The sequence below is a fragment of the Carcharodon carcharias genome, chromosome 5 (assembly GCF_017639515.1).
Source record: "Carcharodon carcharias isolate sCarCar2 chromosome 5, sCarCar2.pri, whole genome shotgun sequence".
NCBI lineage: Eukaryota > Metazoa > Chordata > Chondrichthyes > Lamniformes > Lamnidae > Carcharodon > Carcharodon carcharias.
The window spans coordinates 173,444,337-173,460,444 of NC_054471.1; the positions used below are offsets into that span (position 1 = coordinate 173,444,337).

A 16,108-nucleotide genomic window follows, 5' to 3' on the forward strand; every position below is an offset into this window, starting at 1 on the left:
CAGCACAGGACTGGTCCAGATCCTCGCTGGCCAGCTGGATGGCTCTGTTTTCAAAGTCTGTGAGGACCTTGATTTCAGGCATTTCTCCACCGGTCTGTGACTTCTCTCTATTTTTGTCTGCCAGCTTGTCCTGCATGAATAGAGATGGAAAGAATGTAAACAGGACGCTGCCAGGTCAGGTGATAAGTTTGTTGGCATATGTGGGTGGTGAGTGGTCCCATGGACGGGATGAGGGCAATGAAGGTGTGTGTGAGAGAGTGAATGGTGATGTCCCTTGAACTGGCAGTGAGTGAGGGCCCTGTGGGTGTGTAATGGGTTTGTGAGTGTGTGAGTTGAGAATGATGAGAAGAGTGACTTACCCTGGCGGAACGGAAGAGATCATTCATCCTCTTTCGGCACTGGATAGCTGTCCTCTTTTGCAGGACGTTGGCACTGACTACTGCTACCCATCCTGCGGCCAGAGTGAGGGTAGAGGACATCATCGAGAGATGCGTCATTAAACCCAGGGAGCTGCAATCTCCTTGCTTCTTGAGGCCATATCTTCCATGCAGCAGTCGTGGGCTGGAAGCATTGAAAGGTGGACTCGTGGCTGCACTTTAAATATGGCACCCAGCATGATGAAGTGGTGAGGTAATGGCACAGCGGGTGAATGAGAGCCTGCCCACTATGGAAATGGCGTATTTCCCGGGAATACATAATTAATGTGGTGGGTTTGGGATGATACGGCGCGAGGAGTCACGATTGCGGCCGTTTTACCCGCCCGCTACTGCACTTAATGCAAACCTGGGATGATTCTACCCCTGGTCTCTGTCCTTTTATCCCATACCAATTATTATTCCACATCCAATCACTCGCTGTCTATGTTTCAAATCCTGCAAGAGCCCCCAATTTATGTTACGACCGGGATGGGAGGAGTGCGCCAATTATCAAGCCCCACTATTCCGCAGGCCGTACCATTAATTTCAATATTTAATTTTCTCACCAAAATGGCCAATTGTGTACCTATACTTCTAGTACCCAGAAGGAAAGAGACCTTGACCAGGCTTCTTTCCCAGAATGATTAATTTATTTCCAAACAAAATTCTTTTAACAAGTTGCAAATACTGGTTATCTCACAATTGTAATCAGGAAGTACAATTACCTATCGCTTCCTAAAAAATTCCCTCAGCGCATACACACACACACACACACACACGCATGCGCGCGTGCACAGACAAACAGATAGAGCCTCTTTACAGAGATGGGCTTTGGAGGATGGGCATTATAAAATAAATGATCAAGTCCACAGGGTCTCGGCACTGTCAAACTGACGTTCTCTTGTGTACAGATGGGCCATTGGTCCCGTTGGATGTCTGGAAGTCCTCACCACTGGTCTCAGCTTTGCAGGTCCAAATGCAGGCTAGTTCCACTCAGATGAGGGTTCTCTGGCTACAGGTTGATAGCCACAAACAGTTTTAGGCAAGAAAGAGAGAGGGAGCCAGTCAAGGTTGCCTTCCTTTCTTATGTTGTTCTCCAACAAGACTGCCTTCAAAACAAGCAGGTTCATAACTTAAGTTTTTTCCCTCTCTCCCATGTGACTGCCTTTTTGTCTCCCAGCTTTTCATTAAAGTGTTTTGCAGTTCAACACAAACAAACAACTCCTTCCCAAGTACTGTGCAGGTCAGGTGATTCCTTGAAAGAGGCCTGCTCATTGACAGTTCCAAGGTGAACTTATGATCTTTTAGAAAAAACCCCAGGTTAGCATCCACATGTCCAGGTCAGTCCAAATCCTTCCATTTTGTTAAACGAAACTTCAGTCCTGAGAGATATGATTCTAATGACTTGCATATAGTTTAAATGCAAGTTTATGCAATTTAATCGTCCCTCCCGATTTAGTGAAACTCACGTGTCTCTCCTGCCTTCACTAACCCGCCCAGTGAAACCTGGTGACTTACGTGTGGTTTCCTTGACTCAGTGTGCGTGTCCTTTGGACTCCCAGGAGATTTCAGTCACAGGACACTGGGTTGATCTTGGACATGTTTTCTCTGTGTAAAAACTTGCTGAACTGCCACTCTGAGGAGCAGAGCCTCAAGCTGGAAATTCAGAACCCACAAGTACTGGGTTCAAAATTTAAAGAGGCAGTGCACAACAGAAGAGCAGAGGGGTCACCCCTTAAAGAGGCATGACAGATGTGAATCTCTAAGGGGAGATCACTTGGGGAGGCTGCCTGCAAGGAAAGGGAGAGGTACTGGCAGCATGGGAATCATCCGCTCTGTCTTCCTTCATCCTCGAGTGCTGAAGGGGATGCGCTGTGACATCTCAAACCTCAGTTAAACTTGTTAACGCCACTGAATGATTTTGTGTGACAGTGGAGATATCTTCACCCTCCACTTTGGAACATCTTTTTGTGCTGGAGCAAAAGAAATTCAGATGCTGGAGACTTAAATTGCAGAGCTTTCTTAAAAAGCCTGCGAGATGATCATGAACTCCAACACAGGGCTGGTTGCCCTTTAAATATGTTGCAGCTCCTGCACAGCCATCAGATGATGTGGGCTTCCCAACGTCAGAGCAGCCTGCCGGCTACATGATCCGACAGCAAGCCCGTGTCACCCGCAACCCACATTCATGAGCTTGCCGCCACGTAACTGGGTTCAGCCGGCTGCCATAGACCCACACCAGATCCCCAACACCTTCAGGGTCCACCAGCGGTGGGACTAAATACAGGCCCGTGTGTGCATTTTATATTTAGAGGTTAAGGTATGAATGATTTAAAAGATATGCAATGCTTGGATCTCATATATGCTCAACATAAATTATTATCTTCATTCATGGTTGAATGCCATTATTATTACGCAGTGTACTATTCACATTCTTATGAGAATATGATAGCTCTTCAGTGGAGCTGAGCCAGAGTTAGGGCCTCAAGGGGGGCCGACGATACTGTGGTGAGGGTGGCGGTAGCAGCTACCGAGTGTCTGTCAGTGGATTTGAAGCTGCTCTTGTTCTGACAAAAGTCACTAAGAAAAAACACCTTTTATGTCTCTTGTTACAACCATCTCCAGTGTTCTCTTTAAGGACGGTTGTTTAGGTCACTTACTGCTCATAACATATGGCACACCCTCTGTTTATTAGCACATGAGAATTTCTGTTGGGGCTCTTCAACCAATATAGGACCAAGATTTAAATATACTAATATAGCTCCCACCTTACTGTCTTAAAGAAATATAAATCACTTTAAAGAAATTGTACAGAGACCACATTTGAAATATTAGTCATCTTAATTAAGGAAGGATGTAAATGCGATGGAAACAGTTCAGAGAAGGTTTACCAGACTGACACATGGAATGGGTGGGTTGTCTTGTGAGGAAACATTGGACAGACTAGGCTTGTATCCGCTAGAGTTTAGAAGGGTAAGAGGCGAGTTGATTGAAACGTATAAGATCCTGAGGGGTCTTGACAGGGGGGATATGGAGAGGATGTTTCTTCTTGTGGAAGAATTTAGAACTAGGGGTCACTGTGTAAAAATAAAGAGTCACCCACTTAAAACAGAGATGAGGAGAATTTTTTTCACTCAGAGTCGTGAGTCTTTGGAACTCTCTCCCTGAAAAGGTGGTGGAAGCAGAGTCTTTAATATTTTTAAGGCAGAGGTGGATAGATTCTTGGTAAGCAAGGGGGTGTTAGGTTATCAGGGGTAGGTGGGATGCAGATTTCAGGTTACTATCAGACCAACCATGACCTTATTAAATGGCGGAGGAGGTTTGAAGGGCTGAATGGCCTACTCCTGCTCTTTGTTCCTATGTGATTGCTTTGCATTACAAACTCAATTTCCATTATATGTTTGAAATTTTATATTTTATGTAGAAGTAGATACAATAGCCTGGTGGCTATTTGTTAAGGGAATAACAGCCCAGAGATGGTGAACTCAATAAATCTGGCACCTGAAGAAGTGATTATCAAAACATTTGGTTTGTTGTAAAGAGCTATGTAGCTCAGTTAAGTCCTTTACCCCAATCTGATCAGGTCTATTTTGTTTGTACTGAGAAATGATTTGCTTAGCCAAATTAGCAGGAAACACAGCCCACCATTGGTGACGGTGTCTGGTGTGTCAGCTCAACAAGTTATGAAGAGAAGCCAATGAGAGTGCAATATATATTGGTATAATATTTTTTCTTAAAAATGCATTGCAGACATTTATCTGATCAGATTCATCCATCCGATTAGCAATTTTGTTACGTGTGTTTTAGGTGCAGCTCATTTTTTGATCAAAGAGCTGTCCTATCATAATTTGGAACTGGAACGCAATCGCCAGGAAGAGCTTGGATCTAAACCCCAAGATGTGTGGCCATTTATTGTCATTGCAGATGACTCTTGTGTGATGTGGAACAGTCTTAATGCCGAAACCTCTAAAAGCTCTACCAGGTAATCAAAGCATTCACACTTCAATTACCGATCAATCTTGCTGCTGTTGGGAATGTAACAAAATTACAAACTAACAAGGTCAAACAACTGAAGTATTTCTAATTATATCCAGTTATGTAGTGCAATGTGGTATAGTGAGTGTTCGTACATCTACCACTCAACATAAACTTGTCCCCTCGTTAATTTTCTGAAAATAAAGCTGGCTCCAAATATTAAAAAAACACAAAGTAACCATTCCTCATGTTAATATCAATATATCTACCATACAGGCAATTAGGTAAATAGGACAAGTTGGTGAAAATTTAAAAATCAAAACTTTTTTCTGAAGTTCACATCATTTTGTTATAAGTAACTTCCTTTCTTGTTTTAATTGCTAGAATGTGAATGCATTTTAAGCAATGTACATTTCAATACTCCATTTAGAGCTGATTTATATAAAACACTAATGTAATAAATAAATACTCAAGTGCCTTCAAGCAACAAATCATTTCAGTATTTGGTAAACTTATTCCAGCCATGGATTAAAATACAGTTTATTCTATGTCGGAAACACAGCAGCCAATTTGCATTTGGCAATGTCACAAAAACAACAATCAGATAAATGATCAGATCATCTTGTGGTGTTGAGAGCTAAATGTTGTCCAGCACAGAGTAGAGCTCCTTGCACTTGTATGAATAGTTTTGGGATCTTTGACATCCAGCCATTGGAGCAGATGGGACCTCATTTCGAGGTCTCATCTGAAAAAAGGCACCTCTGACAGTGCAACTTTCCTTCAATACTGCACTGAAGGGTGGGTGAGGCTAGTTTATGTGCTCTTGGCTCTGGAGTCGGGTTTGAATCTTTAAATTAAAATCCAAAGTAACAGATCCTAATAGGGAAATCTTAAAGTATTCAAATAATGTTCAAGAACAAGCAACAAAAAACTTGAGGGTTTGTGCAAGAATTAATGTCCTGATTATGAAATAATTAGAGGAAAGTATATTTCCAGATATTTAATTAAAAGCAATGAGTGTCTGCCAATTTGAACAAATTATTACAGTTAAATTTGAATCTAGAAAATTTTAATTTCAACAGACCTGCTGAGTTTTTCCAGGTATTTTTGTTTTTGTTTAATTTCAACAGAAGTGTTTTCTTCCAGCAAATCTCAACAATGTCTCTTGCCTCCAGACCCCCTTGACTGGTTACCCTCATTATGAATAGTGGAACTGACTGACTTTTTTATTTGTCCTTTTTCATTGCCCAGTGCGCCTGCTGAACAAAATGTCTTGGAGAGGAATGTTTCTTTGAAGCATGTACTTCAACATATTGAGACAACTGCTCAAATTCCACACTATGCCCTTTGTGGGGTCCGCAAGTGGTCCAGTAAAATAAGCAGTCCGTACCTTGCAGAGCCTTTCTCCCGCTGTCATCTACATGATTTTTTGCTGCTAAATGTAGACTTGACACAAAATGTTCAGTACAACCAGAACAGGTAAGTTGACTAATATTGCTACTTTTGTTTGTGAGACATTAACACAGATTTATCCTCTAAATATTGTACTTTATGATCAAAAGACAAATATTCTCAACATATTAATATCAAAGGGATCACTCTCATTAAAGTTGGATTTGTAACATAATAGTTTGAGTTATAAGAGAAGTCAGTGACACCATTTTATTGCTACATTAAAAAATACAAAAGAAAAGGCATCTCAACAGGTTAAGGCAGCTTTGATGGGTTTTACAGAATGAATATGCAGATCATCTTGTGCATAAAACCACTGCTGCAAAAATGGCTTAGCTACAGACAAATTCTGTAACGTTTGTTGGTGGTCAAAACTAGCTTAAGCACAAGTGAAGTTCCATTTGTGCTTTCATCAGATTTAGGAATGCATTTTTGTTCTGTTAATGGCAAAACATGTCCATCACGTGTCAGTGGTAATAAGTTTCTTAGCCTAGAAGAGTGGCTGCCAGTCTGCCTTCTGCACCCATTATTGAGAACCACAGATGAATCCACAGAATATGAAGCAAGTAGCTCCTGCTGAGTACGCAGGAAAATCAGAGCCTGTCTACTCTGGCTCGGGTAGTATTTGTCCATGTGCTTCCTAACATCGTAAATGAGCTGTAGAAAATAAAGGTTGGAGTAAACACTCAAGAAAGTTAGAGATAGAATGTCTTATTGTTGAGGACTAAATGGTGCCCAGTGCCAATTTTCTTGAAGAATAACATACCCAAGATACCTGTTTCCTTCTCTTTCAAAACTTGGTCTTTAGTGACAGAAGGATCTATTGCCTGTATTTAGTGAGTCCTGACACTCCTGGCAGGACTTTGTAGTCGACTAATGACCTTTGTAAAATTGGGTGCAGAAAATTGCATTTTTTAAGATTGGGCTCATCTGATCTGTCAAAGGCCTTGATTGAGGTCCATGATTCACTTGTGCAGGCCTCAGTAAAATATGTAAATACCTGTTTAAACAGCTGGGGCTCATTTTTATAAGTTTCAGTAAAGTATTCAAAAAAAAAAACATGCATTGCAAAATGGTAAAACTGTGGATGATGATATTTTAAGATTTTAGATCCATCTAGTTGTGAAGTTCAATTTATTCTCAAGTATAGTCACTACTAACCCAGAAGATTTTAGCTTCCTTTCTTTCTCGGATAGTCACATGGAAATTGAATATTCTTCCCTATCTTGTTATATGATCTTGGAGCAAAAATTGGAAAAATAGAATGAAATTAGAGGCAAAATTTACGGTTCTTCTGATAACAATTGAACATTCCTACTATATGAATGATCAAGCAGCACAACTTGTCACGATAACTTTTGAAATAAATAATTGTGGATAGATCCTTATTCACAATGAAAGGAATTTCAGATTACTTAGCAGATTAAAAGAAACTCTGGGTACTACTATTTTGTATATTATGTGTTGCAACAATGACATATTTTGCCTGTGTTAGATTATTGATTCATTCAGAACTTTCCTTATCAAGTCAAAGGTACTTAATTCAAGATTATTTGTTTCTGTGGGACATCTCTGCAAGGTACAGAAATAATTATTTTCCTCTGGGAGAAGAAAAATTGATGAATACGTGCCTGCGTCTTTGTTTCTATTTCACAGATGGTACTTTTAATATACTTATTTGGATTGACTGCTGAGGTATTGGGTGTACTTGTTTTTGTATAGCTCTCCAATTCTCTCAGATTTCAACTGGGAACAAATATGCTACACCATTGTCAAAGAATAGTTGGTTATGTCATTCAGTTATAAGAAATGCAGTTCTTTGGCTTTATAATAAACATAGCACATTCACAATGAGAAAGTATGGCTCAGTTTACAACTAGAAGACGGGATGTTTGGATCTGTGGCACTTGGCCACCACACAAGGAGGGACGTTTTAACTTCCTATCGTCAAAGGAAGCAGTGCAGGATGATAAAATTATACCTCTGCGGCCCAGAGGTGCAGAAGAGCCCCTCCACTCTCCAGCTGAATAGTATGACTCGTTAGGAGCTGCCCTCCTCCTTCCTACCCTGCTGCCTTTTTTTGTGGCTGGTTCTGCCTATGGGTCACTTGATATTGAACTGACCTGAAGCTGATGCGATGCATTGGGATTGGGAGAAGTGTTTGGTGCCCACATCTACAACATGTACCTTTAATGAGGCCCAGCCCTCAATGAACTGCGCATCCAGCCCGCATTGTTGGGCCAATATTGTTGACCATTTGATAATTAAAATCTAAAACTAAGAACTATTCAGTCAGTTTTATAGTTCAGTATATTTAGAAAAGTATTTCAGGGAGAAATACCTTTGTTGGTTTGATGTACTTTGAAGGATAGCAAAGTTTATAATATACTGTTTGTGCTAATTAGTGTTTATTTACCTACTCTTTTTTGAAAGAAATTTCTTTGTTTATAGTCAGTCTGATCCAATTTATATTCCCTCCAAAGAGCCAATAACATGTAATACATTCCAGCAAGCTTGCATGCAGTGGGAAGGCATTATCTGTTTAATCCCTAGATCTCACTATTGTTTACTGAGACATTGGCCAAGTAAAGGCACCAGTGAATCATGGGGATGCACGATCTACTTATGGGAGTGATCAATGACATTGAACCTGCATAGAATATTCACAAATAGTGAATTGTTACCTATCCCTCATTTTTTAAAGATAATTTTACTGCCTCAGACCTTCATCCTATTGCACCATTTCCATTGTGTCCTCATTGTGTCCACGCTGAAACAGCGAGCTTCTCCCTGGGGGAATCAAAAGGGGAAATGTATAATCAGCTGCACACTAACAAAGTTAGTTGGCACATGAACACTGCATTCCACCAAATCTCGGTTTGTACTCTGATGTTTTCTTTGTTTACTACAGTCAAAAATACAGCAGTCTGGAGTTAGTTGGCTTATAGTTCATGGAAAAGTGTTTCTTGTAATCATTCTGCACAAAAATAATCTCACGTGTCTATGCCATCTTTCAGATTTACCTGTGACGATGTGGATTTCAACCTTCGGGTCCATAGTGCTGGTCTTCTTATCTGTCGCTTTAATCGCTTCAGTGTTATGAAGAAACAAATTGCTATTGGGGGGCACAGAACTTTCCTTATCAAGTCAAAGGTACTATTAAGAGAATGTGATAAAATGTGCTGTTCTGCACAATTTTGTAAATTGTCCAACCTTGAAAATTTGGTAGCACCAGATGACGGTAATACATTAATTATTCTGTTCTGTAATTATGTTTTTGTCACTGAATCTATGGATAAATTTTATACTCTTCTTAGTAAGGATAGTAGTATTGAGAAGTTCAATGTTTTCCATTTTTGCTTCAAGTGTTGACATCAAAGACTCCCAAATAATATATAGAATAGATTAGATATAGATTAAGACCCCTTGTACTCTTCTCCAACATTGTCCCTTTATCTAACTTTACAGAAGACTAGATTGGTACAAATAAAAGAGCCATTTATTCAATTATGGCTCATTCATCTAAAATGAACAATAAGTATTTACCTGCATCACCCCATTTACCTCTTGCATGATTTCAAAGCTCAATCACTGTGTACTAGTGTAAAAAAAATTCCACACAAGCTGTCCTTGTAACTTGTGCAAGATGGTTAATTTAGTGCCAGTTAGTATGAACTATGGGGTCAGTGATATGATACTTGGCACATGTAGTGCAGCTATGCATTGGGTCCAGGTGATTTATTTAATTAGGTGCTGCAGCATGCTATGCATCATGAATCAAAATTTTCCCTGAATTGAACTAAGTGTGGTGGCGGGCTGGAAGAATGATGCTTTTCCCACCGGCCACAAGGGTGGATTTTTGCGACATGTTGTCTGCTTCCTGGCGCATCCCGCCTCATCAATAATGCATGTACAGGAGACATGTGGGATCGCTGGAGGGTGGCCTTGGATTTGCCCACCACGCCATCATCTAGCACTCCTGCACTCTAGGCACTATATTTAAAGTGCACCAGAGCACAGCCTACTTCATTTCTACAGACCAGGGACTGCTTCAGGCCCCGAAAGCCAGCAAGATGGCAGCCCCAAATGTAGTGACACTTCACTGCAGTGCCTTTTGGACCCTGCTAAGGCCCACCGGGATGTCCTCTACCCCTGCTCTGGCCGCAGGAGGTCCAGCAAAGTCACCTATCTGGCCTGGGAGGTGGTGGCAGCAGCTGTCAGCACCACTGGAGCACAGAGGAGGTCAGCCATCCAGTGCAGGAAGAGGATGAATGATCCCATCCGTTCCACCAGGGTAAATCGACCACCTCACTCTCAACTCTCACACTCCCAAACCCATCACACATCCACAGGGATCTCACACCTCAAGGGACAACACCACTAACCCTCACACACACCCTCACATCTCCATCAGACTCGTATCCTCTGGAGCTTGTGTCCTCATCCCGTCCATGGCTCTGATCACCACAGAAACATTCCAGACGTCCTTGTCGTCTGCCATGGCACGTTTCCTATTCACATTCTCTCCATCTGTTTTTATGGAGGAGAAGCTGGCTCACAACAGGATGGAGGATGGAGGGGGTCTCAAACTGGGGGTGGAGTGGCCCACATTAGACTCCTCACTCACTTTGAGTGGCGTACCATCACCCTGGCTGGTGAAGATGTGGACCATTCTTGTGGCAATAGTGAGGTCAGCAGCGAGCACCCACATGAGGATAAAAGCAGAAAATGCTGGAAAAACTGAGCAGGTCTGACAGCACCTGTGGAGAGAGAAACAAAGTTAAAGTTTCATGCACTTTATTTGGAAGAAGTGGGAAATTGTGGCACAGCAGTATTGTCACTGGTCTAGTATTCCAGAGACCCAGGGTAATGCTCTGGAGACCCGGGTTCGAATCCCAGCAAGGCAGATGGCGAAAATTGAATCTAATAAAAATCTGGAATTAAAAATCTGATGACTGTGAAACCGTTGTTGATTGTCATAAAAACCCATCTGGTTCACTAAGGTCATTTAGGGAAGGAAATCTGCCGTTCTTTCTTGGCCTACGTGTGACTCCAGACCAACAGCAATGTGGTTGATTCTTAAATGCCCTGTGAACGAGGGATGGGCCAATAAATGCTGGCCTAGCCAGCAATGCCCATATCCCACAAATAAATTAAAAACCTCGGTGGGACCTAGATCTAGGCTTAGGTTCACAATTTGGTGGTCACGCACTACATGTGTCTGCAGCAGGAGGAGGCAGGTTTAGCTGAGCTCCCTGGCACACAGAGGACTGCAGGGGAAGAGGCATCTGTCAGGCCGAGTCAGATGAAAAGCCTCTGGATTCGGCCTTCCAGCTCATGTTGGAGAGTCAACAGAAGGTGGGAGAATATCATGCAGAGCTGTTGGAAGCCCTCAATAGAGTGGCACACGAGTCAGAGGCAAGCGTCTGCCTGCCCTCTGAAGGATGGCACCTAGGCACTCCTCCAGGTTCTCCTTCCTCTCAAGGAGCCATTCCCGGACCCCCGGCACCTGAAGGGAGAAGGAGTGGTAGCTGGATACCCCTGGGTCATCCACTCGGGAATCTGAGTCTGTCTGCTCCCTCTGAGCCCGTTTTGCCTGTAACCCCCCCTCAACCTTGTCCTGTGTCACCGCAAATGGAGCGGCTGGCCCACAGGAGGACAGCCAAAGCAAGCCAGGACCCTTCAGGCCTCTGCTCTCCAGAGGTGCATGCCAAAGTCAAAAGAGGCAACAGGTCAACCATTGCACAGGCTGGCTCCACCCCTCCTGTGGATGTCAGGGCAGCACCTAGAAGTAGCAGGCCTAGAAAAGTCAAGAAACTTCGGCCACAAGTGGTTGCATGGGTGAACACATTTTGTCACTTTATAATCTGAAAATATATTCACTTTCACTGAATAATGGGTACTGGTGTCTTTCAGCTTCACCTACAGGCTTCACGAGTCCTCCTACTGCATGCATTCTCCCATGCACGCTCCTTTGACTGTCTCAAGCATTTTCAATGCTGCTTGCTGGGGTTCGCTTTCTGTTGTCCATCTGAATCTCCGCCCACCCACTGATCACACTCCCGTGCAGCACCAGTGCCCACCCTACAGGAGGTTCCTCTCACTTTCAATTTGTGCAAAATACTCATAGTAAAGTTTCTGATAAGTTCCCTGGTCCTTTCCCTTCCTCCAGTCACCCATGTCCTTTTCCCATCACAATGATCCCCCTGTCATCACCTTCTACCTCCCCACTGTTATCCTTCAGGAATGTCCAGGTGAACATACACGTTCCTCATCCCTATCCACATTGAACTTCCCGGCCTCCTCCTTCCCACCCCCACAGTCCATGTTTGCCTCCATGTGTCCACCAACTACCCTTGTCGCCCCTTCTGCCAGTATTGGCGCACCCTCACCCCCTACTGGCTCCCTCTGCCTCCTCTTATACTTATCCTTCCATCTTGCCACACTCACACTGAGTTCGCTCCTCAGGAGGCTCACATTGACTCCACAGACCCCTCGCTTGCATTTTCACCTGGACATCAGCACCACCCGCCGCCCCCCCACCCCGCCCCCTCACTTACACCTTACCCACCCCTCACTTACACCTCCCCCACCCCTCACTTACACCTTTCCCCCCCCATTTACACCTCCCCCCCCCATTTACACCTCCCCCCCCCATTTACACCTCCCCCCCCATTTACACCTCCCCCCCATTTACACCTCCCCCCCCATTTACACCTCCCCCCCCATTTACACCTCCCCCCCATTTACACCTTCCTACCTCTCACTTACACCTTCCCCCCCCATCACTGACACCTTCCCCCCCCCTCACTGACACCTTCCCCCCCCCCCCACTGACACCTTCCCCCCCCCCCCACTGACACCTTTCCCCCCCCCACTGACACCTTCCCCCCCCCCCCACTGACACCTTTCCCCCCACCACTGACACCTTTTCCCCCCCCAATGACACCTTTCCCCCCCCACTGACACCTTTCCCCCCCCCACTGACACCTTTCCCCCCCCACTGACACCTTTCCCCCCCCCACTGACACCTTTCCCCCCCCACTGACACCTTTCCCCCCCCCCACTGACACCTTTCCCCCCCCCCACTGACACCTTTCCCCCCCCACTGACACCTTTCCCCCCCCACTGACACCTTTCCCCCGCCACTGACACCTTTCCCCCCCCCACTGACACCTTTCCCCCCCCACTGACACCTTTCCCCCCCCCACTGACACCTTTCCCCCCCCCACTGACACCTTTCCCCCCACCACTGACACCTTCCCCCCACCCCACTGACACCTTTCCCCCCCCCCCCACTGACACCTCCCCCCCCCCCACTGACACCTTCCCCCCCCACCACTGACACCTTCCCCCCCCCCACTGACACCTTCCCCCCCCCCACTGACACCTTCCCCCCCCCCCACTGACACCTTCCCCCCCCCCCACTGACACCTTCCCCCCCCCCCACTGACACCTTCCCCCCCCCCCCACTGACACCTTCCCCCCCCCCCACTGACACCTTCCCCCCCCCCCACTGACACCTTCCCCCCCCCCCCACTGACACCTTCCCCCCCCCCACTGACACCTTCCCCCCCCCCCACTGACACCTTCCCCCCCCCACTGACACCTTCCCCCCCCACCACTGACACCTTCCCCCCCCACTGACACCTTCTCTCCCCCCCCCCCACTGACACCTTCCCCCCCCACTGACACCATTTCCCCCCCCCTCACTGACACCTTCCCTCCCCCCCTCATTGACACCTTTCCCCCCCCCCATTGACACCTTTCCCCCCCCTTCATTGACACCTTCCCCCCCCCCCCCCATTGACACCTTCCCCCCCCCTCATTGACACCTTCCCCCCCCCACTCACTGACACCTTCCCCCCCCCACTCACTGACACCTTCCCCCCCCCCACTCACTGACACCTTCCCCCCCCCCCACTCACTGACACCTTCCCCCCCCACTCACTGACACCTTCCCCCCCCACTCACTGACACCTTCCCCCCCCCACTCACTGACACCTTCCCCCCCCACTCACTGACACCTTCCCCCCCCACTCACTGACACCTTCCCCCCCCACTCACTGACACCTTCCCCCCCAACTCACTGACACCTTCTTTCCACCCCCCCACTCACTGACACCTTCTTTCCACCCCCCCACTCACTGACACCTTCTTTCCACCCCCCCACTCACTGACACCTTCTTTCCACCCCCCCCCCACTCACTGACACCTTCTTTCCCCCCCCCCCCACTCACTGACACCTTCTTCCCCCCTCCCACTCACTGACACTTCCCCCCCCACCACTCACTGACACCTTCTTCCCCCCCCCACTGACACCTTTCCCCCCCCCACTGACACCTTCCCCCCCCCCCACTGACACCTTTCCCCCCCCCACTGACACCTTTCCCCCCCCCACTGACACCTTTCCCCCCCCACTGACACCTTTCCCCCCACCACTGACACCTTTCCCCCCACCACTGACACCTTTCCCCCCCCCCACTGACACCTCCCCCCCCCCCCCCCACTGACACCTTCCCCCCCCCCCCCCACTGACACCTTCCCCCCCCCCCCCACTGACACCTTCCCCCCCCCACCACTGACACCTTCCCCCCCCACCACTGACACCTTCCCCCCCCACCACTGACACCTTCCCCCCCCACTGACACCTTCCCCCCCCACTGACACCATTTCCCCCCCCCTCACTGACACCTTCCCCCTCCCCTCATTGACACCTTTCCCCCCCCCCCATTGACACCTTCCCCCCCCATTGACACCTTCCCCCCCCATTGACACCTTCCCCCCCCATTGACACCTTCCCCCCCCCCTCATTGACACCTTCCCCCCCCCTCATTGACACCTCCCCCCCCCCCCACTCACTGACACCTTCCCCCCCCACTCACTGACACCTTCCCCCCCCCCCACTCACTGACACCTTCCCCCCCCCCCCCCCACTCACTGACACCTTCCCCCCCCCACTCACTGACACCTTCCCCCCCCACTCACTGACACCTTCCCCCCCCCCACTCACTGACACCTTCCCCCCCCACTCACTGACATCTTCCCCCCCCACTCACTGACACCTTCCCCCCCCCACTCACTGACACCTTCTTTCCACCCCCCCACTCACTGACACCTTCTTTCCACCCCCCCACTCACTGACACCTTCTTTCCACCCCCCCACTCACTGACACCTTCTTTCCACCCCCCCCACTCACTGACACCTTCTTTCCCCCCCCCACTCACTGACACCTTCTTCCCCCCTCCCACTCACTGACACTTCCCCCCCCACCACTCACTGACACCTTCTTCCCCCCCCCACTGACACCTTTCCCCCCCCCACTGACACCTTCCCCCCCCCACTGACACCTTTCCCCCCCCCACTGACACCTTCCCCCCCCCCCACTGACACCTTTCCCCCCCCCACTGACACCTTTTCCCCCCCACTGACACCTTTCCCCCCCCACTGACACCTTTCCCCCCCCCACTGACACCTTTTCCCCCCCCACTGACACCTTTCCCCCCCCCACTGACACCTTTCCCCCCCCCACTGACACCTTTCCCCCCCCCACTGACACCTTTCCCCCCACCACTGACACCTTTCCCCCCCCCACTGACACCTTTCCCCCCCCCCACTGACACCTTTCCCCCCACCACTGACACCTTTCCCCCCACCACTGACACCTTTCCCCCCACCACTGACACCTTTCCCCCCACCCCACTGACACCTTCCCCCCCCCCCCCCCACTGACACCTTCCCCCCCCCCCCACTGACACCTTCCCCCCCCCCCCCCCACTGACACCTTCCCCCCCCCCCCCACTGACACCTTCCCCCCCCCCACTGACACCTTCCCCCCCCCCCCACTGACACCTTCCCCCCCCCCCCCCACTGACACCTTCCCCCCCCCACCACTGACACCTTCCCCCCCACCACTGACACCTTCCCCCCCCCACTGACACCTTCTCTCCCCCCCCCACTGACACCTTCCCCCCCCACTGACACCATTTCCCCCCCCCTCACTGACACCTTCCCTCCCCCCCTCATTGACACCTTTCCCCCCCCCCTCATTGACACCTTCCCCCCCCCCCTCATTGACACCTTCCCCCCCCCCCATTGACACCTTCCCCCCCCCCCTCATTGACACCTTCCCCCCCCCTCTCATTGACACCTTCCCCCCCCCCACTCACTGACACCTTCCCCCCCCCCACTCACTGACACCTTCCCCCCCCCCACTCACTGACACCTTCCCCCCCCCCCACTCACTGACACCTTCCCCCCCCCC

General features: G+C 48.3%; 1 protein-coding gene across 1 annotated transcript in view; it reads left to right on the plus strand.

The window, feature by feature from the left end:
* The window catches only part of greb1 (growth regulating estrogen receptor binding 1), a 342,458-nt gene that overhangs the window by 311,405 nt on the left and 14,945 nt on the right, over positions 1-16,108 (plus strand). The window contains exons 32-34 of the mRNA XM_041187420.1: positions 4,224-4,398; positions 5,643-5,870; positions 8,861-8,996. Coding sequence (XP_041043354.1) covers positions 4,224-4,398; positions 5,643-5,870; positions 8,861-8,996 — 539 coding nt within the window. The remainder of the gene's footprint in view (positions 1-4,223; positions 4,399-5,642; positions 5,871-8,860; positions 8,997-16,108) is intronic.